This window comes from Molossus molossus, unplaced genomic scaffold (genome assembly GCF_014108415.1).
Source record: "Molossus molossus isolate mMolMol1 unplaced genomic scaffold, mMolMol1.p scaffold_m16_p_2, whole genome shotgun sequence".
In the NCBI taxonomy this organism is placed as follows: Eukaryota; Metazoa; Chordata; class Mammalia; order Chiroptera; family Molossidae; genus Molossus; species Molossus molossus.
In genome coordinates this window covers 2604062-2629516 of record NW_023425355.1, presented here as the reverse complement: position 1 = coordinate 2629516, position 25455 = coordinate 2604062, and the positions used below count along the sequence as shown (strand labels likewise).

General features: G+C 41.0%; 1 protein-coding gene across 5 annotated transcripts in view; it reads left to right on the top strand.

Annotated features, from left to right (window-relative positions):
• Positions 1-25455, top strand: part of KIF4A (kinesin family member 4A) — a 100632-nt gene that overhangs the window by 29489 nt on the left and 45688 nt on the right. For all 5 annotated transcript variants that reach the window (XM_036270686.1, XM_036270683.1, XM_036270682.1 and 2 more), the window contains 8 exons: positions 2295-2411; positions 3031-3206; positions 8639-8700; positions 15728-15860; positions 17483-17541; positions 17646-17751; positions 23217-23273; positions 25053-25238. In XM_036270686.1, coding sequence (XP_036126579.1) covers positions 2295-2411; positions 3031-3206; positions 8639-8700; positions 15728-15860; positions 17483-17541; positions 17646-17751; positions 23217-23273; positions 25053-25238 — 896 coding nt within the window. The remainder of the gene's footprint in view (positions 1-2294; positions 2412-3030; positions 3207-8638; positions 8701-15727; positions 15861-17482; positions 17542-17645; positions 17752-23216; positions 23274-25052; positions 25239-25455) is intronic.

Genomic DNA, 25455 nt, shown 5'->3' with positions numbered 1-25455 from the left:
TAATGTATAACGATAGATTGTTTATTTGAGATTTTTCTTGTTGTTTTTTTGTTTTGTTTTTTTTTTGTTTTGTTTTGTTTTTTTTGAGGTGGCCTCTATTGGGTAGATTCCAGCGTGTTAATATTTGGCATATAGCACATTAAAGTGAGCTGTTTAAATGCAGTTTTTTAAATAGTTAAAATAACTTTAAATAGTGGTTATAGTTGCACAACAGTATGAATGTACTTAATGCCCCGAACTTTACATTTAAAGCATTAAAATGGTAAATTTTATGTTAGCACAATAGAAAATATATTTTAAAACAAAATCCAAATTATAGTGGCAGAAACTGAAGTATCTCTTGTTCCCTAAAGTATCCCTAAGGTTCTGAGGAACACAGTTTGAAAACCACTGCCATGCAGGATAAATGCAAATACCAGAGCATGACATATCTATCATGCCCTTTATGATCTGTCCTTAGCTATCTTCTGGCCTCACTGTTTGTCACTCTCCATCTGATAGTTTTCATCATATTCATATTGAACTATCTACCTGTAGTTTCTAAATGTATAATGCTCTCTCACAGACATGTGCTTTGACATGTGCTACTTCATCTGCCTGGGATGCCCTTGCATTCCTCTTGCCTACCCTTCCTTCCTCTATCGGCATTGTCGTCATCATCCTTCACAATTCAGCTCAAATGTTGACATCTTCTCTGATGCCTGCCTTTACCCTCCCAAGTAAAGTGTACCACTCCCTTCTATGAGAACCATTTTTAGTAGACATGTGTATTCGTTTAACATATTTGTAATTAATTTGTTTGCGTGTCTATCTCTCCTGGTAGATTATTAACTCCTTGAGAGTAGGGATTGTGATTTATTCACCTTTGTATCTCTAACACTTAGCAGAGTGCCTAGAGCATTGTACGTATTCACTACGTGTTCAATGAGAAGTCTTGGAAAAGTGAGAAAAAAGGAAGAGTTCAGGATGTCTCATGTTGGCTGTTTGTTGGGTGACTAGTTAGATGGGGAGACAGTGAAAAGGAACAGTGCCTGAAGTGAAATAGATATGTACTGAAAGGCAAATTCTTTTTTTGTTTATTGTTTCTATGCAATGCCACATGGGCCCAGCCCACTGGAGATTACTTAGCAGGCAGCCAAAATATAGCTTTGGACAATAGGAAAGAGGTCTGGCTTGGAGGTGTGGATTTAGGGAATCATTAATATAGGTATTTATTGGAATTCTAGGCATGGCTAAGATAACTCAAGGAGAGCATATATAGTAAGAAAAGAGCTTAGACAGTCCCAAGAGAATACCAACATTTAATGGATAGATATTGAGAAGATTAACCCATCAAGTAGACTGGGAATGATTGAGAATGGGGACACAGTAGTTGCATGGCTCTAGAGGGGAAACTTCAGAGTTCAAGAGTTCTTTATATACATTTTTCGGTCAATCACGTCTTTTTAGCCTTAAGTTTCTCCTCTTTCTAAGGTACCTGGTACCTTTAAGTGAGCAACTTAGCTCATTTCCATAGAGCACAGAGGTTAAGACCATGGATTTTGGAGCCAGACTGCCTACATTTGAAATCTGACTCATTAGCTGTGTGACCTTAGACACGTTACCTAACCTCTTTGAGCCTCAACTCTCATATCTGTTAATATATGATCATACTTTATAGGACTATTGTGAGGATTAAATGAGTTAATGCGCACAGGGGTGACCAAAGTAGGTTTATAGTTGTGAGTACGTGAAACAGAATTTATTCTTGTATTATTTAATATTTTCCATGCAAACAAATGTAAATCTACTTTTGCCCGCCCCTGTATAAAGTACCTAAAACTGTCTCTGGCTTATAATAAACACTATATAAACCTGGCTGTTCTTACCACTCTCTTCATCATTATTGTCCCTCTGCAGGCACTTGAGTAATGGTAATAAGATGATTAAAAAATAGCTGTTCATCTAATTTCATGAAATTAATTTAAGGATTAAGTGTGATAATGGATATAGAAAGTAAATAACTATGCAAATGGTTGTTGATACAGTGATAATTACCTGTCTGCTTTGTTTCCATGAGAAAGGATGAGAAATGCCAACAGACTCAACTGTGTATGTCCAAGTTTGGACCTTTGTCCTTTGAACTTTACTTAAAGAGGCACTCTAAGAAAAGCGAACAGGATTGAGACGTTTTCATAAGATTGATGAGTGAATATTTCCATGGGGTCTTTATTTCTTTTACCTTTCTTAGGATAAATGTAGGGAATAAGTTCAATGCTTTACCAAACAATTTACATTTGGTTTCCTGCTGTTAGGTATTAATATTAACCGAGGCCTCCTGTGCTTGGGAAATGTGATCAGTGCTCTTGGAGATGACAAAAAGGGTGGCTTTGTGCCCTATAGAGATTCCAAGTTGACTCGACTGCTTCAAGGTAAGCACAAAGTGCTTCTAAAAATAAGGGAGAGTAATTATGATAGTGCTGAGAAAGCAGAAATGAAACAGGTAAAAAGCCAGATTTTTGGACTATCACATACAAAGCTGTCTAATTGATAAATAGGAGAGAGACCTGTTGGCAAGCAGGCTTGTAAGATAATGGAAAGATGTCTTCATATAAGGGTTACGAGCCAAGAAGTCTGCAGAATGCCAACTGTACTTAGTACTTTGTATCTGAAAATGAACTTGGTTACTGCTTCTTTATTAGTGCTGATAAGCAGAATTCCCTGAAGAGTTAAAACCACCCTAGTTGTGGCATCCTAGGAATGTTTTATCCCAATAGTGGCCCCTAAGTTACTTAGGCCAGGCCCCAGTTGCTTTAACCTGATTAACTGCTGAAATCAGTCTCTCTCAAGAACGAGGACACATACAATAGGATTTTAAACTGTTATTTTATACATCAAAAATCTTTGTGTTTTGATATTGTCACAAATAGGTAATTTGTAAATGCTCAGTTTTTGTTCTTATAGCTCTGGTTTTGAGGTCAACAGCCCATGTAGACAGCTTTACTTGCATTTTATTGTTTAAGTTCATTTCCTTCTATGGTTCTTTTTCAGATTCTCTAGGAGGTAATAGCCACACCCTTATGATAGCCTGCGTGAGTCCTGCTGACTCCAATCTAGAAGAAACATTAAATACCCTTCGTTATGCTGACAGAGCAAGAAAAATCAAGAACAAACCTGTTGTTAACATTGATCCCCAGACAGCTGAACTTAATCATCTGAAGCAACAGGTATAAGGGACTTAAAATTTGATGAGAAAAATTCGAAGAATGTGAATGGAATGATAGAGCTGCTTCTGTTTCTTAGCTTCTCCTCTACCAGAAGTTCAGAGACACTGGTTAAGTGTTAACATGATTGTTGTCATATTTAAGATTGGGGGATGTCATTGGCGATTTCACTGATAAAGAAATGAACATTGAGAGATAGGACAGGAGAGGTAGGCACAAATCAGATCCCTAAGGTCCTCACATGACTTGTTAGAGAATTTGGAATTCAATCTGAAAGCGATGGGGAGCCATTGAAAGATCTTAAGTAAGAGGAGGACATGGTGAAATGTGTTTTAGGGAGATCACTCTAGCAAGTCTAAATAAAGTGGATTACAGCTGGGCGTGATTAGAAATAGGAAAACAAATTAGGCTGTTGTAATAACTCAGGCCTAAACTAAAGACAATAGCAATTGAGATGGAGAGAAAGGGACAAATTAGAAAAAACAAGGAAGTAGAATGTATAGGGCTTACTTGGTAACAAATTTGATGTGGAAGGGCGGTAGAGGATATTCGAGGTTAATTCCCAGGTTTCTTGCTTGGACAATTGAATAAATGGTAGTACCCGTCATTAAGTCAGGGAATATGGGCTGAAAAACAGGATCAGGTACAAAATGACGAAACTCAGTTTGGAGTTTTTGAATTTGAAGGGCTTGAAGGGACAGCTAAGTAGAGTTACTAAGTGAAAGAGCAGAATGCTCTAGACAGTGAATGCTAGATAAGGAAGTGGAGGAAGCAGATGAGCAAGATCAAAAAAGCAAGATCAAAGAAGACCAGATAGTAGTCAAGGATCAAGGGATGTAGGTTTGTTTGTTTTTAAAATATGGAAAAGACTTGAACAAGTGAAAGAACCAATTGGGAGAGACTGAAACTGATAATAGGGGCTACTTGATAACTAGTAGTTGAGGTTCTGAACACAAATAATGATGGATTTGCTTTGGACAACAGAGGGGATACCTTCCCTATGACTAGAAGAAAAGAGGTTAGGATAGGAATAATACAGTGACACTAGTTTAGAGGGAGAAGAAGGGAAATTGAGGAATTTTCATACTGATGACCTTTATCTTCTCAGTTAATTAGGAGGCAAGGTCATCTTCTAAGAGCAAACCAGCAGATAGCAGGGTAGAATGATTGAGGAGACCACGAAAGACTTGAAATCACAGAAGTAGAAGAGATAGTTAACTACGAACATGAATTTGTGGTAGTGTCACTATGACTGGCTGTACAACAGCTCTGTAGCCCTGGTAGAGGAGCTGAGAAGGCAAGTAGTTGGATTGATGCATGTGTGGGGGTGACGTTTTCTTGCCTTCCAGGGTGTAAAACGCTCCTGTGGGAATCTAGTGTTTCCCAGCTTTCCAGTGCTCACTCCGCCTCTGGCCTTCTCAGTGATAACAACTACTATTCAGTTCATCTCTTTTCTTTCCTCCCCTTCTCCTCCTTTGTCTCCTTCCCTCCTAGGGGGTCACCATAGAAAATACATGTAATTTACCTATTCACAGTATCATCTAAATTATAAAATTCCACTCTTAGTTCTGCCCCTCTGTTTTCTTTCATGTGTATGCTTATTGCCCAAAATGCTCTTCTTCCTAGTCATTTATTTATTCATCCCAACAGTAAATATTTATTGACCACTCTTTTTTTTTTTTTTTTTTTTTTTTATCCTCACCCGAGGACATTTTTCCATTTTTGTACAGACAGAGTGGGAGGGAGAGAGAGGAAGAGAGAGAGAGAGAGAGAGAGAGAGAGGGAAACATCCATGTGAAAGGGACACATCAAGTGGCTGCCACCCGCACGACCAACCAGGGCTGGGGACAAACTGCAACCGAGGTACATGCCCTTAGCGGGAACCGAACCCGGGTCTCTCCGGACCACAGGCGGACGCTCTAACCGCTGAGCCAAACCGGCCAGGGCCATTTTTCCATTTTTTGTTCAGATAGAGTGGGAGGGAGAGAGAGGAAGAGAGGGAGAGAGAGAAACATCGACGTGAAAGGGACACATCGAGTGGCTGCCACCCGCATGACCAACCAGGGCCGGGGACAAACTGCAACCGAGGTACATGCCCTTAGCCGGAACCGAACCTGGGTCTCTCTGGGCCGCAGGCCGATGCTCTAACTGCTGAGCCAAACCAGCCAGGGCTATTGACCACTCTTATGTGGCAGGTACTATGCTGGGAAACGTTGTTGCGCAGAGCGGACACAGGTGCTGCCTTCATGGAATTCATCGCCTACTAGGAGAGATAGACACTAAACACATAATGAGACCAACGTGTCCTCCTAAACTGAGAGCGTGTGCTGTGAACGTGTGGACTAGAGTCTTCTGTTACATATCTAATCTGAGAAGGCTTTCTGAAGCCTCCGCATTTGAGCTGAGATCCGAGGGACTGAGTAGGAATTGTCTATGCAGAAAAGAAGGAACAGGACTCCAGGGAGAAGAAATAGGACGTATAGCAAAGTACAGAGGTTAAGAGCACTGCCCCCACAGCCAGACTGCCCAGGTTCAAATTCTCGCTCTGGAATTCACTAGCTGTGTACCTTGGGCAAATTCTCTGTCCCTCAGTTTCCCTAGCTATAAAAGAAATAATCGTTGTACCTGCTTCATAGCGTTTTTGTGGGGGTTGAGTTAATACACGTAAAGCAGGCATATAGCAAGACTGCAAATGTGCTAAGTTAGGAAGAAGTAGAGTGCATTTGAAGAACTCGGAGAATGCCCGTGTGGCTAGAGAGGAGATAGTGGGGACAGAGTATGCCAGTATTAGGCCAGAGAAAGCAGAGGCCTGATCAAAGCCTCATGGACTATGTTAAGAATGATTGGTGACTTAATTTTTAAACATGGTCTTGCCACTGTGGAAATGGAGTACAGTGAAGGAAGAGTAGTTTCATGGAGACCACCTGAGAAGTTACTGCAGAGATCCAAGTGAGAGATAATGGTGGCTTAGATTTATGGTGGCAGTGGATTAGCTAAAGGTATGAGGGTGTGGCATCCAGATTTATGGCATGTGAAACTGTATTCCCTGACCTGGGTTCACTGGAGAAGCGCCAGGTTTGGGGATAACACACAACTAAGTGGACTATTAAGTAGATAGTTGAATATATAGGACTAAATTCAGAAAAATCTGTCTGGGATACATTTTGGCAGTCACTAGTTTGTAGATGGTAATTGAAGCCATGGGCAGAGTTGAAACTTTAAGGAGAGAGTGTAAAGTGAGTAGACTGACACTGAACTTTGAGGAACTTGACCACTTAAAGGGCAATTGGAGTGAATATGAACCAAGAAAGAGACAGACCAGCTAGAAAAATAGAAGGAAAGGCAGAAAAGTATGGTGTCTGGAAAGCCAAATACTACGAAGTAGTCAGGTAAAATGAAGACTGAAAAATGCCCATGGGATGTAGTGACATGCAGCTCATTGGTGACCTTAGCAAGAGTTATAACAGTGGAATACTGTGGGCAGAAATCAATATTGAGGTTGAGGGGCAAGTGACAGAGAGATGAGCAAAAGGACATGGAGGCAACAGGTGTAGACTATTCTCAGACTTTGTGAAGGAGAGAACTAGGGCAAACGAGAGAGGAAATAGGATTGGGAAGCATGCTTTTGTTTTAGGAGAGGTGAGACTTGTCCAGCGGTGTGGCTCAGTGGTTGAGTGCCGACCCAGAGGTCGCCAGTTTCATTCCCGGTCGGGACACATGCCCAGGTGGTGGCCCCGGTCCCCATTGGGGGGCATGCAGGAGGCGGCCATTTGGTGTTCTCTCTCATCAATGTTTCTATCTCTCTCTCCCTCTCATTTCCTCTCTCTCTAAAATCAATAAAGGGGAAAAAAAAATTTTTAAAGATAGGTGAGACTTGGGTCGGGAGCAGGGAGGAGGGTGTCAGTGGTGGGGGGGGGATCTGTAATAAAAAATTAATTAAAAAAAGATAGATGAGACTTGAACATGCTTTAATCTTACTAGGAAGTATCCTGTAGAAAGGGAGAAGTCAAAGATAGAGAAGAGATTAAAACAACAATGAGGTATCACCTCACACCTGTCAGAATGGCCGCCATCAACAAATCATCAAACAACAAGTGTTGGCGAGGGTGTGGAGAAAAGGGGACTCTAGTACACTGCTGGTGGGAATGCAGACTGGTTCAGCCACTATGGAAAACAATATAGTGTTGCCTCAAAAAAATGAAAAATTGAATTCCCAGTTGACCCAGTGATCCCACTTCTGGGAATATACCCTAAGAAGCCTGAAACACCAATCAGAAAGAATATATGTACCCCCGTGTTTGTAGCAACACTATTTACAATAGCTAAGATCTGGAAACAGCCCAAATGTCCATCAGTAGACGAATGGGTAAAAAAGCAGTGGTACATATACACAATGGAGTACTATGCAGCTGTAAGAAAGAAAGATCTGTTATTCTTTGAGACAACATGGAGGGACCTGGAAAGTATAATCCTAAGCGAAACAAGCCAAACAGAGAAAGCCAAGTATCATATGATCTCACTTACTTGTAGAATATAATGAACATAGCAGTCTGAGGAATGGGGTAGCCCCAGAGACATGGAAGTGGGGTACAGACTGACAATCCCCAGAAGAGAGAGCGGTGGGGGAGAGATAAACCACAGAACTTACATGCATGTATGCATGAACAGTGGACATGGACAACAAAGCTGGGGACAGGGTTGGGAGGGAGGGGGAGGGGAGAATCAGTTGGGGGAAAAGGAGAAACATCTGTAACAAAAATAAATTAATTAATTTTAAAAAAAAAAGAGAGAGAGAAGAGAGAAGGGATAATGAATAGAGGAAGATTCATCAGGAGGCAAGAAGAGTTGGGATCCAAAGCAGTGAGGAGACTGGTTGTAGGAGGAAGAACAGCTTCTCTTCTGTCTTGGGGAATGGAGATGATAGTTGCACATGCACCCTGACTTAAAATCCATCCCCATGAGGTCGCCTTTTGACTGTTTTGGGATTCTGTTCATTGCTTCTTCTCAGAACCCTAAAGTACTTAACTAGACTTGATGACTTAGCGTCTTCTGTCTTTTATTATTTCCTACTACTATTTCAGGCCTTAGGCTTGTCTTCCTCAACTAGATTGCAAACTCGAGAATAAACCTCAGGAGTTTATGCTCATATTCCCCTCCAGGTTGCCTAGCCCAGTGCTGAGTTTGATTTTTTTTTAATAAACATTTCAATAAAAGTTGTTAAAATACTGAAGTGAAAGGGACAGCTCATCTGCTAAATGCTATTCATGTAATGCTGATTGTCCTTTTATTATTGAATCATCAACCCTGATGCTCTCTGTAATACCTAAGATATGCCTTAGATTTCCTATGTATTGAGTAAAATCACCCTACTGCTGATAAAGGGATAAGGAGCTTTGATTGATGACTATTTTTTTGTTTTGTTTTGCATTTTCCAGGTACAACAGCTAAAGGTCTTGTTGTTACAAGCCCATGGAGGTACCCTGCCTGGATCTATAAAGTAAGAGTCAAAGATTAATTTTAAATGTATATTCTAGCAGAGGCTGTTTCTCCTGATGGTTGTTTTTCTGATATATTCAAGTTTCTGGTAGCACTGGTGTTGAAGTAGGGATCTTACCACACTTGGTGACTGTTTTGGACTTAGCTACTTAGCTTTGAGGCAGCCTGAGGTAATAGGAAGAACATGGGTTCTGGCCTTGGAAGTTTATTAATTGGAATTCTGCTATGAGGAAGAGCTGTCTCTGCTCTCCCATTGATTCATTTGATTTTTTAATTTATATCCATATAGACTCATGGGTATTCATTATTTGTTTGTTTGTTTGTTTTTATTAATCCTCACCCAAGGATATTTTTTCCATTGATTTTTAGAGAGAGTGAAAGGGAGGGAGAGTGGGAGGGGGAGAAAGAAACCAATGTGAGAGAGACACATCATCAGTTGGTTGCCTCCCGCGTTTGTGAGGCCAAGGATCAAGCCTGCAACCCAGGTACATGCCCATGACTTGGAATAGAACCTGCAACGCTTGGGCGTGCAGGCTGACGCTCTATCCACTGAGCCATACCTGCCAAGGCTTATTATTTGTTTTATTGCTCACATTGTTCCTGCTTTGTCCACTAGGAGCTCCTTTAGGGTGGCTCTTATGCTCTCTAACATGCCCTCAACTTTTTGAGCATTTCCACAAAATGTTTCATACCTGTCTTATATTTTTGCCATCCCACTTCTGGAATCAACCAGATCTGGCCACTTAGGCGTGCTCATTGTTACTGGGGTGTCACTACTTCTAGGCCTCCTCAGTGAGTAACGCTAGGAAATATCTGTGTGTATAGTAACTCACACATACACTCATATCTATATTTTCACATCTATGTACCTGTATATACAGGGTGAGGCAAAAGTAGGTTTACAGTTGTATGTGAAACAGAGTTTCTTTATTAATTATTTCATTATTTTCCATATGAACAACTGTATACCTGTTTTAGCCCCTCACCCTGTGTATTAAAAACTATGATTTTATATCAATACCTTTGATTCTAGTCCAACACTACAGGGTTCATTTTAGCCTTCTTACTTATAGACTTCTTTCTCCAACAGTGAGAAACCCGCTGTCATCACCTGCAGTCTATTTACTTACTTTCTCAGTTCAAGAATACACATAAAGTAGTTTCAGAATTGCTAGCCCATACCCCTGTGAGAAACACTTGTATGAACTAGATTACAGCATAATGTACAATTCTTTTTGTCTTTGGACTTGAGTATTCAGGCCATGTACTGTTTCCTATAGTCACTGTTTATATTCCATTTTGGGTCCCCTCTACATCTTGATGGTTGTTTTTTAAAAATGTTTTATTGGTTTTTAGAGAGAGGAAGGAAGAGGGAGAGAGAGAAACATCAATGTGAGGGAGAAACATCTGTTAACATAGGTGTGCAGATAATCTCTTTAAGACCCTGCTTTTGATTCCTTTGGATATGTACCCAAAAGCAGAATAACTGGATCACATAGTAATTCTATTTAAAATGTTTAAATTAAACCACAATACTGTTTTCCATAGTGTCTGCATAATAGTCAGCCTAATTTTGGCCCCCTTTTTTTTAATTGTCACCCAAGGATATTTTTGTTCAGATAGAGGCGGGGGCTGGGGGGAGAGAAACATCGATGTGAAAGGGACACATCAAGTGGCTGCCTCCTGCACAACCCCAACCGGGGCCAGAGACAAACTGCAACCAAGGTATGTGCCCTTAGCGGGAACTGAACCCGGGTCTCTCTGGACCGCGGGCCAACGCTCCAACCGCTGAGCCAAACCAGCCAGGGCAGCCCTTATTTTTAAGTTTTTTATATATTAGTGATATTAGTCCTTTGTTTGTAGTGTATTACAAATATTTTCTTCAAGTGTATTGTCTTATACTTTTTTATGGTGTTTGTCATGCAAAATTTTTTAATTTTTATGTAGTAAAAGGTTCATCAATCTTTTTTGTTGTTGTTAATCCTCACCTGAGGATATTTTTCCATTGATTTTAGATATATTGGAAGGGGAGGAAGCAGGGGGTGGGTGGGTGGAGAGAGAGAAACATCAATGTGAGAGAGACAGGGATCGAACCTGCAACCCAAGTACATATCCTTGACTGGAAATCAATCCTGCAACCCTTCAGTGTATGAGTCAATGCTCTAACCACAGAGCCACACCAGCCAGGGTAACGTCTGTTTTTTATTGGGTAGCTACCTAGAAGTCGACTTGATGAGTCATATGTTTAACTTTATAAGAAACTGCCAAACTTTTCCAATATGACTACTGTTTACATTCTTCTGGATTTTGATTCATAGTTAAGAAACCTTTTTCTACACCAAGGTTAAAGAGGAATTCACCAATGTTTTCTTCTAGTTCTTATGTTGGTTTCATGTTTTACTTTTCATTTGGAGTTTATTCTTGTGAATGGTATGAGCCTATTTTTTTTCCTATCTTTATTTTTAGTAACTCCTAATCATTTTTTTCTGATTATAAAAGTGATACATTGCTTCTTGTAGGACATTTAGAAAAGTATAAAAAAAATCTTTTCTTTAATGTTTTTATTGACTTTTTAGAGAGAGGGGAAGGAGGAGAGAGATAGAAATATCAATGTGAGAGATATACATTGATCAGCTACCTCCTACATGCATCCTACTGCGAATTGAGCCCACATTCCAGGCATGTGTCCTGACCGGGAATTGAACCAGGACCTCTCATTTCATGAGACGCTGTTCAATCCACTGAGCCACACCAGCTGGGCTAAAAGTAATGTTTAAATTGCCATAATTTTGTCACCCAGAGATGACCACCTTTGTCTTTGTAATTCTCTTCCTTTTGGTAGTTTAATCTTGGTTTCCTTGATAATATTTTAAGAATGTTGGATAAAGAAACTGAGGAAAGCTGGGGTCTCTAAAAGACCTATTCTAGTATACTTGATTTAGGACCAATTGGCCCATCTTCTTTTTCTTTCAATTTAGCACAGATCTATTTCATGTAACACCGGACTAATGAAAACCATTCCAGACTTCCAACGACCTAGGATATACTTACAGCTGCAAGAGTAATCAGGTCTAAGAAACAGTTGATAAATCAAACAATTCAACTTGATTGTTCAATGTTTTACAGAGGAATAAAGATGCTACTACCTTCTTAAAACATGTATATTTACATTTTTTAGAGACGTTTCATAAGGCTTTTAACAAAATGTACAGTTTATATACATTTTTTTGCTTTTTGTCCTTGGATTCTATTCTTTTCCTGTTTGAATATGTGTCATTGACGCTTTTATACTGATTTTCTGCAAGTGTTTGCCAATTTGCACATGCTCAGCTAACTTGAATTCCTAGCACTGGCAATTAAATAGCATGTGAAAAAGAAAACATTGGTTTTCCATTGTATTTTTCCCCATTTAGAGAAACCTTGGAAATGTTAGGGGAAAAAAAACACTATTGAGTTAAGAGTATTATTGCTTTGGGAGTGAGGGGATGGGTGAAAAGGGAGAAGAGGATTAAGAAGGACATACTTCAGCCCAGCTGGTGTGGCTCAGTGGTTGAACATCGACCCATACACCAAGGGGTCACTGGTTTGATTCCCTATCAGGGCACATGCCCAGTTTGTGGGCCTGATCCCCAGTGAGGGACATGAAGGAGGCTGCCAATCGATGTTTTCTCTCATCAGTGTTTCTGTCTCTCTCTCCCTCTCCTCTCTCTCTCAAATCAATTAAAAAATTATTTAAAATAAAAGAAGTACATACTTTACCCAGCCGGTGTGGCTCACTGGATTGAGTGTTGTCCCATGGACTGAGAGGTCCCAGTTCGATGCCCGGATTTCGGGCTGGATCTCCAGTAGTGAGTGTGTAGGAGGCAGCCAATCAATATAACTCTCTCACATCCATGTTTCTCTCCCTTCCTCTCTAAAAAATAAAAAAATAAAATATTTAAAAAAATAGAAGTATATACTTCCACTTATGAAATAAATAAGTCATAGGACATAATGTATAGGATAAGGGAACATAGTCAATCATATTATAAAAACTTTGTATGGTGACAGCCCTGTCTGATTTTGCTCAGTGGTTAGAGTGTCGGCCCACAGACCAATGAGTTGCGGGTATAATTCCAGTCAAGGGCATGTGCCTCGGTTACAGTTTGTCCCCAGCCCTGGTTGGGGTCATGCAGGAGGTAACCAGTCGATGTGAGAGTTGTTTCTGTCTCTCTCAATCCCTCCCACTCTATCTGAAGATAAATGGAAAAATATCCTCAGGTGAGGATAAAAAAAACTTTGTATGATGGCAGATGGTTACTAGACTTAATGTGGTGCTTACTTTGTAAGCTACATAAATATCGAATCACATTATACATCTGAAATTAATATATTTTATGTCAACTATACTTTAGTAAATATTACTCTGGAGCTTGTCAACTTTCATGAATGATGCATGGAAGTTTTCAGTTTAATAACCGTAAGGAAAGAAGGAAATATCAGAGCAATCTAAAATAACACTAAATTTGCCCTGGCTAGTGTGGCTTAGTGAATAGACCCTTGGCCCTCAGACCAAAGGGTCGCAGGTCCAATTACTGGTCAAGGGCACATACCTGGGTTGCAGGCTCCAGCCCCAGCCCCAGTCTGGGTGTGTGCTGGAGGCAACCAATAGATGTGTTCCTCTCACATCAATGTTTCTTTCTGTCTCTCCCCACCCCTCCTCCCCTCCCTTCCTCCACTGTCTAAAAATCAATGGAAAAAATATGCTTGGGTGAGGATTAACAAAAAAATAAATAAATAAAATCACAATAAATTTACTGATAGTTTATTTTTATAATCCACATTTTAATTGAATATTCCTTCAAAAGAGTCTTAGTAAATTCTCAACAGTATAATATAAGACTTTATGGTGTGCCCTTGCTATTAATTTTTTGGTAAAGATGTTGCATAAGAATTCATGGAGGTCTCGCCCTTGCCAGGTGGCTTAGTTGGTTGGAGCATAATCTCATACACCAAAAGGTTTGGAGTTCAATTCCCAGTCAGGGCACATGCCTATGTTGTGGGTTCAATCCCTGGTCAGGGCGCATTTGGGAGGTAAACAATCAATGTTTTCCTCTTTCATTAATGTTTCTCTCTCTCTACAAATCAATAAAAACATATCCTTGGGTGAGGATTTTAAAAAGAAAGGAATTTATGGAGGTCTTAACCAGGGTGAGAAGGCATGTGTTCCTGTGATCCTTTTTTAGCCTTTATTGAGATTGAGAACAGCTGTTTCCTGTCCTTCTTTCCTCTTTATGATAGCCTTGACAGCTATTAATGTTTCCCTTCAGTCTCTTTAAAATCAAATCTTCATATTTCTTCTGATCTTTTTTCAACAGTCCAATTTTTCAGTGTTTTGAACAGTTAATTCCAGTGGCAAAACCCCCAAAACTATACTTTTTTAAATGTATATGTTTTTGTTGATTTCAGAGAGAGGAAGGGAGAGGGAGAGAGATATAGAAACGTCAATGAGAGAGAAATGTTGATAGGCTGCCTCTTGTACGCCCCCACTGGGAATCGATTCTGCAGCCCGGGCATGTGCCTGGTGCATGGGACGACCCCCAACCAACTGAGCCACACTGGCTGGGCCAAAACTATACTTCTTAATGGTCTGTTTCATTAGTCTGGGACCACTATCAAGTAATCTGCATAAAGTCCAAAGGTTCTTATTTATATGTATCCTTCAAATTATTCCTGCCCCTCCCTTCTACTCTTATTTGAAATGAAAGTTATTGTTGTCTCCACCCACTCTATACAATTTAAAACGGATAGACAAATGAACAGGAGAGGGCTATGAGTCATGAGTTGTAAGCAAGGCAAGCTCTCAGAAGGGAGCACGTATTCACGGAGAATTGTGAAATGTGCTCTTAGTGGCCACTCTTCATCATTTAAACTTTCTGACTTAAATGCTATTTCCCTAAACAATACAGTAAATAGGTAATTGACTTATGTTTACGAGCTTAAACTCAGACCCTATCTCCTCTGTACTCCTTCCCTGCTTCCCTAATCTCTACTGAGAGACTGAGAGTGGGAAGAAGGAGAGAACATGTGTCGTAGCCACAATTAGCCCTCACTTCTTACCTATGTGGCCCAAATAAAGAGTCCTAAACCGAGAGCCAGGAATGGAGGTTGATCGTTCCTGTTTCACCCACATGTGGCCCTGAATCATTACTGCCCTTCCAATCATGATCTCACGTGTGGAATCTAATGAACAAAACAAACTTACAAGCAAAATAGAAACAGATTTCTAGATACAGAGAACAGACTGACAGCTGTCAGAGGGGAGGGGTGAAAAGGGTACAGGGATTAAGTAAAAAAAAAAAAAAAAAAAACCTCATGGGCACAGACAGCAGTATGGTGATTGCCAGAGGGAAAAGAGGGGTAGAGGGAGGTAGAAGAGGGTAAAGGGGGGGTAAATGGTGATGGAGGGAGGCTTGACTTGGGGTGGTGAACATGCAATGCAATATACAGATGGTGTATTATAGAATTGTACACCTAAAACTTACATAATTTCATTAACCAATGTCACCCATATAAACTCAATAAAAATAAGTAAATAAAATAAGTAAGTATTTCAGGCATAGGTTTCTTATTAATACAATATACTACCTGACTGAGAGAATAGAATGGAATAGACACCTCTTTTCCAGACTTTTGGGGGTAATTTTAAACCAACTGCCCCTCCCAAAAGGCCTTTGTGATATATTTTTAATCCACCTTTTTTTTTTTTTTTTTTTTGTACAGATAGAGTGGGAGGGAGAGAGAGGAAGAGAGAGAGAGAGAAACATCGACGTGAAAGGGACACATCGAATGGCTGCCACCCTCACGACCAACCAGAGCCAGGGACAAACTGCAACCTAAGTACAAGCCCTTAGCGGGAACTGAACCTGGGTCTCTCTGGACCGCAGGCTGACGCTCTAACCGCTGAGCCAAACCGGCCAGGGCTAATCCACCTTTGATTTAGGTATTATCAATCGTGTATTTTTTAAATGTTACTTTCTTTGTTTTAGTGTGGAACCATCAGAGAATCTACAATCTTTGATGGAGAAGAATCAGTCCCTGGTAGAGGAGAACGAAAAATTAAGTCGTGGTCTGAATGAGGCAGTTGGTCAGACAGCCCAGATGTTGGAGAGGATCATTTTGGTGAGGCCCTAAGACTGCACTGCTAGTAATCTGGACATTTACTAGCTTTAGTAACATGTTTCTCATTATGAGAGGCAAGTTATGTAGGAAGAAATGGATGGTATTACTATATCCTCCAAGGAGCCCCTCTGAGGTAAATACATGGGCTTATATTCAAACATATAGAAAAGTTAAAAGAATTCTACAGTGAACACCTATTTATCCACCACAAAGAATCTACACAAATCCCATTTTAAAATAAATTTGTTCTAAAATACCAGAGGGGAAAGAACTGGGTCCCTCCATCACCTTAAGTCCTGCCTAATCTTTATCCATAATACCGAGTAACTGTTCCCTCAATAAGATTTTATTTCCTCTCTGTCTCCCTTCCCCTAACACTGTCACGTTTCATATCCCATCCTAACAGTTACCGTGAGATAGAATGGCTGGGAAATTGATTTTCATTCCTTTCACATATGGTTAATTTCCAATAGTGGGGCACTGTTTAACGGATCGCACCAGTTCCATACCCTACTACTCTCTGTCTGATGTAACCTCCTGGATCAGTGCGTGCTGGCTCTGTCAATAACGTTTTTCTACTAGTCTAAATACAACTCAATCTTTGCTAGCACAACTATTGCCAGAAGCAAAAATGAGTTTCCACCAAAATGTAATTGAACATCTGGAATTTATACGCCTTCACGCATCAGTGTGCTCTCTTATCAAGGAAGGGTAAGCTGCTTAAAGATTTCTTTAAAGGGGGCCAAATTCTATGTCTATTTTATTGTCCATTATTAACAGAAGAATTAAAATGGGATCTGGGGGATTTTTATATACAGTTTTCTGTCTCCATTTCGCATTTTATGCCTTTGAAGTAATTCTAGATGTGTCTCATGTATGTGACTGTGGCAGATGTCAGAGACAGTACTTGCCATTCTAGCCACATACCCGTCTGACCTTTATAAGGTTGTCACGGTGACTGCCCAATAGGCTTATTGTTGGACGTCCTATCAGAACTTCATAACAAGCACACATTTTTGTCCAATATAAACTGTTTTTCCAAATCTGTTGCAGCATCTAGCATGTTACAGATACTGTGATTGGAATAAAACAAACTATCAATCACCCTTCCCAAAACGTAGCTGCCTCTGCCATTTCTTCTCTGCCATCATTCTCGTGCTTCACCCTTTTTCTTTCTTTTGTTGCAACTAGTCTACCATATCAGTTAGTGAAAAACTCAGCTCATATGCAGTGCGAGGCCCTTTTATGTTCTCAGTGTCCCTTTGCTGGGACTAGGGAACAGCAGGGGTAGCATGCCAGGACCTATTGCATTCTCCCGCAGTTGCAAAGTTCCCTATGGAATTGAGGCTTCACACTCCACCCCAGAGTCTGAACTTCATGACAAGCACAAGATCCAGCTGCTTGGATGCTATTTTTAGGACTTCATGTTGACTGAAGGGCTAATTTCCATGACTGTTAAAAAACACATTTCCCACAAAATAACCAAAGCCCACTAAGTCCTCTATTACAGCAAAGGAGGCAGCCTCTCTACCTAGGTTTTAATCCATAGATGTAGGAGAGAAGGCATGATTAAGTGAGCCGTCAGGCACTGCCACTGATGATCTTCTGGGTCTTTGTTGCAGACAGAACAAGCGAATGAGAAAATGTATGCCAAGCTAGAGGAGCTCAAGCAGCATGCGGCGTAAGTTTCCAATCACACAGTTGTTACTGACCTTATACCACCGAATATATTACCGTAGATTCTCAGTGTGATTAACTCTTGGGTTCCTTTGCTTGGATTCTCAGCTGCAAAGTGGATCTTCAAAAGCTAGTGGAGAGTTTGGAAGACCAGGAATTAAAAGAAAATGTAGAGATCATTTGTAACCTGCAGCAACTGATTACCCAGATATCGGTAAGCCAAGTAGGGACAGTATAAATGGGCACATTGCTTTCATTCATCTCTTTTTTTTAATTTCTTTTTCTTTTTTTTAATTTTTATTAATTTATTTTTGTTACAAATGTTTCTTCTTTTTCCCCCATAGGCACCCTCCTCCCCATCCCACACCCCCACTCCCCCAGCACTGTTGTCTATGTCCATTAGTTACGCTTACATGCATTTAAATTCTTTGGTTTATCTCATCCACCCCCCCCCACCTTCATAACTGTAATTTTGCTACTGTTATGTCTTAGGCGACCTCTGTGAAAGTGTCGTTCGACCCCCAAAGGTGTCGCGACCCACAGGTTGAGAACCACTGGAATAAGAGATTGCCACACACACAAAGTGGAAAGGACAATCTATAGAGAGGAAAAGGTATATGCAAAAGCAAAGAGTACTGTCTGACCAGTGTGGCTCAGTGGTTGAGCATCAACCCATGCACCAAGAGGTCACTGGTTCAATTTCCGGTCAGGACACATGCCCAGGTTGTGGGCTTGATCCCCAATGGGGGGCATGCAGGAGGCAGCCAATTGATGGTTCTATCTCTCTCTTCCTCTCCCTTCCTCTCTCTAAAATCAATAAAGGAAAAACATTTTAAAAAAAAAGCAAAGAGGTATGAAAGTTGAGAACATGGGAAGACCTTCAATGTGATTGAAGGATAGAGTATATGCCAGACCATGGCTATCACAAGGTTATATTTCATCATCTATAATTCACTTAACTATAGCTGTAACATCTAATGTATGAAAACCTTGTGTGAGCTGCCTGAGAATTAAAATAGCCTAGGCTGCAGAACCCTACTGGAACCAAAGCTTATAAGAGCAGAAAAGAGTGATCCAGGGCACCATTGTTTGTGGCCACACCACCTCATTTATGGGTCTTCAAGTTGCATGGGAAAGGTGAAAAGGGACACCCATGGAACCTAGTTAACAAGAGAAGGCAGTGAGGATGGGACAATATGACTGGTGCCTGGCATGCCTATAGAGGAAGTTGGTAGTGGTGGCTGGCTCAGAGGAACTCTAGAATCGCTGTGTCTGCCACTAAAATGCACTGGGTACATGCAGAAGGAGGGTGCTACAGATTGCCACAAACTGATAAAGTCCCTGGCTTCCATCCACTGTCACAGTTAAGCAGAATAAACCTGCTTACCCATGGCTCCTGCTGGACTCTTGAATCAGTTCTCCGTATCTATTGTTTGGAGACATTCCCAGCGATATTTTTTTTGGAAATGTGCAACAGCGTGTCCTGTGACTTATATTAACCTGTTAACCGGGGAATTCCCGAGGAATTCCCTTTTTACTGTATGCAACGTTTGACATATTTATACGTCCCGCTCGGTTAACAGGTTAAGACTCATTACAGTGCAAGCAAAATGTTTCAAATGTAAGAGCTTGTGCACTTCACTGTGAATTAAAACTATTTTTATTTTAAGTAATGGGTGAACACCCCTTTTCAATTATGAAGGCAGCCATTGTTCCTAGATCTTTTTCCTGGGGCCTTAAGCACTAAACTGGACCATTTATTCCTTTCAAATATAATTCAAGTAAACCTCCTTGTTGCAGTTACCTGTGAGGAAATTCATGTGTTTCCTTTAAGTTCCCACAAAATCAATTTTTTTTTGTTTTGATCCCCTACTTCAAGACTAGTTCCATAAAAAGTGTTTTTGCATGTCCAGTAACAGTATTGCTGGTTAATGTATCTCACTGGACATTAGCTTTGTTCCCCTGATCATCACCTTCAGCAAATCTTGTCTTTTTACCTTACAATAGGTTCTCAGTTGTAGCCTTAGAATGAGGGAGAAAGAGGCTGTTAGAGTGCAATACATTTTATTATCACATATTTATATTTAGGATTGTGAAGGCAGAAACCTGCCATGTTCATGTAGGGCATGTCACCAAAGCTTAAACCTTAGCATTGTGAAATTTCATTGGGCCACAAGGTAAACCCACAGAAAAAGCAAATCTTCTTTAAGGATTAACCAGTCTTTGATCCTGACTCTCTAGAAGGTACTAGGAAAAGTCTCCAAAAGCCAGTGTTACCGGCCCTACTAATCAAGACTAGGCCTATAACTAGTCCTTTAACTGAAACTTAGAACATGGGAAAGAAGAAAGGGTAATTATTAACCTATAATAAATTGAAGCGCTCTTTTTTTTCCCCCTTAAGAAGGATTTAGTATGTCTTGCTCTTCAAGAATTTCCAGTATTGTAAATCATGATGAGAAAGGATGTGGGAACACTGGAGCTTCCTTGAATTCTCTTTGAATCTCACTAGTTGAGAATTTCTGGGCAGAATAAAGGAAATGTTTTATAAACAGCACTTACTAAGGGCCATTTCACTCCTCACCTTAAAGATACTGAGACGGAAGTTTCAACAACCATGTCATGTTTCACTGGGCTGGTGCACGGGCTGACCCCAAATTCTTTCCTTGCTCTTGAGCCAGTAGCTCTTTCACCTATGGCCTCCTCAATTGTGTGATTTCCTGGAAGTAGTCCTTTCTTCCCAGGGCTTTGCAGGAACACTCAAAGGAAAGTGGTAATCCATGTGCTGCAATGCCAGAGAAAGCCTGAATTTCACCAGAAGAACTCAGCTTGCTCATGTGATAGCCTATGAACTAATTCACCCTAATAAGTGGTTTTAGATTTCCCTTCTAGGTGGTGTTCCAATGCCCAAAAAAGGAATTTGCTCTTCTCTGGGAGGAATTGGTGCCTACCGTTCCCCTCCACTACCTGGAGTAGCTGCATATGATATATAGCTGTTCTGATGTATAAGGGGGACAGACACTGCGGTATATTTTTGTCTGATTTCATGGGCACATTTTTCTGGGATATCTACCATGGCATTTATTTTCTTGTAGGGTAGGCTCTTGCTACCTTGACTGACTATAAACTAAAATAAAAAATAACTCTTTATTCTGTTTATTTTTCTGCTGCATTGCCTTTATTTGATATGTCAGTTCTTAGGATGGTATGTCCATGAAGACTGGCTAGACCTATATATTAAAGATACTGGGCCCAGCCACTGTGGCTCAGTGGTTGAGCATCGACCCATGCACCAAGAGATCACTGGTTTGATTCCCGGTCAGGACACATGCCCAGGTTGTGGGCCCGACCCCCAGTGGGGGGCATGCAGGAGGGGGCCAGTCGATGTTCTGTCTCATCGATGTTTCTCTCTCTCCCTCTCCCTTCTGAATCTCTCTAAAATCAATAAAGAAAACAACAAAAATAAGTAAATAAAGATACTGGGCCCACCTGGCTGGTGTGGCTCAGTGGTTGAGCATCGTCCCATGGACTGAGAGGTCCTAGTGCGATTCCTGGTCAGGCCACGTGCCCAGGTTTCAGTCTGGATCCCAGGCAGGGGACACACAGGATGCAACTGATCAATGTTTCTCACATCAGTGTGTGTGTGTGTGTGTGTCTCTCTCTCTCTCTCTCTCTCTCTCTCTCTCTCTCTCTCTCTCCCTCCCCCTCCCCCTCCCCCTCTCCAAGCATGTCCTAAGGTGAGGATTAAAAAAAAAATTTTTTAAACATAAAAGGAAAAAGTGCAGTCTATAAATTAGCTTAAACTTTGGCCCATTAAAATGGTTAAGTGTTTCACTCTGACCCAGTGACCTCCGGCTAATCAAAGGGTTACAATAAATATGGGGGGGGGGGCAAAAGTAGGTTTATAGTTGTTCCTATGGAAAATACTGCAATCAATAAATAATAATACAAGAATAAACTCTGGCCCTGACTGGTTTGGCTCAGAGGTTAGAGCATCGGCCCGAGGACCAAAAGAGTCTCAGGTTCAATTCCAGTCAAGGGCACATACCTCGGTTGCAGTTCATCCCTGGCCCTGGTTGGAGTCGTGGCCCTGTCTGGGGTCATGTGTGAGGGAGGCAACCAGTCGATGTGGCTCTCTCACATTGATGTTTCTCTCTTTCCCTCCCTCCCTCCCTCCCTCCCACTCTATCCAAAGATAAATAGAAAAATATCCTCAGGTGAAGATTTAAAAATAAAAGAATAAAGTCTATTTCTTGTAAACCTACTTTTGCCCCACCCTGTATAAGTTGCCACATGATCCTATTTTATTTATTTATTTACTTATTTATGTTAATCCTCACCCAAGGACATTTTTTTCCATCGATTTTTTTTAGAGAGCGTGAGGGAGGGAGAGAGAGAAATATCAATTGGTTACCTCCCACTTTTTTTTTTTATTCTGGATTCTGCCAGAATTTTTTTTTTTTAATCCTCACCCGAGGATATTTTTCCATTCATCTTCAGGTAGAGTGTGAGGGAGAAAGAGAGAGAGAAACATCAATGCAAGAGAGATACATCAATTGGCCACCTTCCACATGACCTCTACCAGAGCCGGGGACCGAACTAAAGCTGAGGATACATGCCCTTGACTGGAATCAAATCTGCAACTCTTTGGTCTGAGGGCTGACGCTCCAACCACTGAGCCAAACTGGCCGGTGCAATTACCTCCCACTCTTGAATGGAACCTGCAACCCAGGTATGTGCCCTTGACCAAGAATTGAACCCGTGACCCTTTAGTGCTCAGGCTGATGCTCTAACCCAGCGGTTCTCAACCTGTGGGTTGTGACCCTTTTGGCAGTTGAACAACCTTTTCACAGGGGTCGCCTAAGACCTAACAGTAGCAAAATTGCAGTTATGAAGTAAAAATGAAAATAATTTTATGATTGGGGGTCACCACAACATGAGGAACTGTATTAAAGGCTTGCAGCATTAGGAAGGGTGAGAACCACTGCTCTAACCACTGAGCAGCACCCACCAGGGCATATGACTATTTTTTACGAAGACTGCGCAATTGACCTTTATTTTTTTTAATTTATCTTTTTTTTTTTTTTTTTTTTTTTTTTTTTTTTTTTTATCCTCACCCGAGGATATTTTTTCTTTTTTGTACAGATAGAGTGGGAGGGAGAGAGAGGAAGGGAGAGAGAGAGAAACATCGACGTGAAGGGACACATCGAGTGGCTGCCACCCGCACGACCAACCAGGGCCGGGGACAAACTGCAACCGAAGTACGTGCCCTTAGCGGGAACCGAACCCGGGTCTCTCCGGACCGCAGGCCGACGCTCTAACCGCTGAGCCAAACTGGCCAGGGCTTTTAATTTATCTTTATTGTTGAAAGTATTACAGAGGTTGAAAGTATTACAGATGTTCCCCCTTTTTTTCCCCACATTGACTCTCTCCTCCCTTCTCCCATACCCCCCTGCCTTCACTACCCTATTGTCTGCACACAGTCGACCTTTATAAAGATGACAGTCTCTTGAGAGGTGGGAAATGGAAACATTTGGCTGTTGGAGTATATGTGACTACAGAAGGATTCAGCATCTCAAATGGTCTCTATATGCACTTGAAAAAAATTAACCAGTATATAATCCACTAGTAAGCTTCACTTCAGAATCTTTTTCTAAACTGAAATGTCATTTGTCATTGCAGGATGAAACTGTTGCTTGCATGGCTGCAGCCATTGATGCTACAGTGGATCCTGAAGCTGTAAGTCATTGGCCCATTTGTGTTGAACCAGGAGCTTTAACTGAGCCATTGCCTATAATTTGTCACTCAGCTGAGGAAAAGAATCCCTGATTGCTGCCATCCTCCATAGAATGCCTTGGGAATCCAAAAATCTTGTATATAATCTCAGCTTGGTAAAATCTCTAACTCAGATAGGCTCTATCTCTAATAGTAACTGGTAATGGGTGGCAGAGCTTCTCAGGTATGTCACTTTCCATATTTGCAGTCTGGCTTACTGATTTCTTATTAGATGCTAGTATTCTGCATCAACTGTCTAGCAAGTTAAAATGATGGGGGGTGGGGGGTACCCGGCCGCTGTGGCTCAGTGGATTGAGCATTGTTTCATGTACCAATAGGCCTTGGATGGATTCCCAGTCAAGGCACATGCCCCATCAGAGGGCATGCAGGAGGCAGCCAATCAACATTCCACTCTCACATGGATGTTTCTCTCTCTGCCTCTCTCTTCCTCTCTAAAAATCAGTAAACTAAAATAAAAACATTTAAAAATGAGCAAAGGAACAAATTAGGAAATTATGGCAAGATCGAGAAAAGCACTAGAGAAGAAATGGAAGAGAATATTTTTCTCAACATACTTTCCTATGAATGGGATGGTTAGATGCTAAAAGAACCAAGGAAAATATTTTGAGTATTAAAGTTGCAATAATAGATAACATATATTATATGTTGGCTAAACGTTATAGAGCAAAGTAAAAATGGAAGGCTGGACAGTGGTTTGCTTGAGACAGCTTTTTCTCCCTAAAGCCAGTGTGTGTTGGTAGTTTTCATATTCTGAAAGATGAGAGATAAATGAGGTGCCAGAGGTCAGCTCTTTTGAGAAGAAATGAAACCTCTTCTCCATTTCCGCCATTCCTAAAGTGCCATTTCCAGAGCGCTCTCTCCTCTAAGGACGCCTTAGAATAAGGTAAAAGTGAGAAATGTTGGCCCGACCAATGAAGAAAAGATCAAGAGCCGTGGCCGGGTGGCTCGGTTGGTGCATCGTCCCATGCACCAAGAGGTTGCAGGTTTAATTCCTGGTCAGAGCACATACCAAATTTGCAGGTTTGACCCCTAGTTGAAGCATGTGTGGGAGCCAATTGACGGATGTTTCTCACATCTAGTTTCGCACTCTTTTTCCCTTCCTCTCTCTCTAAAAAAAAAATAAAAACATGTCCTCAAGTGAGGATTTAAAAAAAAAAAAAAAAAAAGACGCTCTCCCTCCAGGGAGAACACCCATGCTATTCTCTTTCCCCTCTCCTTCCCCCACAGGAATGTTTTTTCTAAACTCCAAGGGATCCCATGAGACTTGCAACCAAGGAGCAATGGGCAGGGGCAGCTCGTCCTGGGCTAACCCCCTGAACCTGTCTCCAAGGCACACTTGTCTGACGTCCAGTGAGCCAAGGCAGCCCAGCCTAGGCGCTCCCGTTGCTGCTTCTGTGCCCTTCTCATTTCACTGTCCTAGGTGTGTTTTTGCTGCAGTCAATAAATCCCTGCTTGCTTTTCTACAAAAAAATTTTAAAAGGCAAGAATCTTAGTTCCCTTTAAAAGAGTCAAAGGATAAAAGAAATAAGATGCTTGCGAGAGAAGGGAGAAAGGCTAGCTCAATTTATTTCAGATATTTAAAGTGAATGTATGAGAAGCCACAGTTTTCAAAGAACAGAGGTTCCAGTAAGGGAGCAGTGGCTGTGAGATTTGATGAAGGTAGTGCCTGAGGAACTCCAATTGTTTGTTTCTCTTACAAATCATTATCCTGTTCTTTTCCAGCAAGTGGAAAGCAGTCTACAGATCAGCAGGTCTTCTGATGGCTTCACCACTCAACATGCTCTCCGTCAAGCTCAGATGTCTAAGGAGCTGGTTGAGTTGAATAAAGCCCTTGCATTGAAAGAGGCCCTAGCCAGGAAGATGACTCAGGATGGCAGCCAGTTGCAGCCCATTCAGTTCCAGTACCAGGTAAAATCTTTACTAGCCAGCATTTGTTAAGGTCTACCATCCCTCTTGAATTGTAAGGAAAAAACAGGCACACCATTTTTGATAATGTGTGCAGTACAACTGGAGTTGTACTGTTGGTTAAAAAAATAATACATTCAGGATAGGGAACCTGTAATTTTGTTTTACTTAATTTAATACCTTACCTTCTACAATAGGTTTTAATAAATAGTTTGCTATG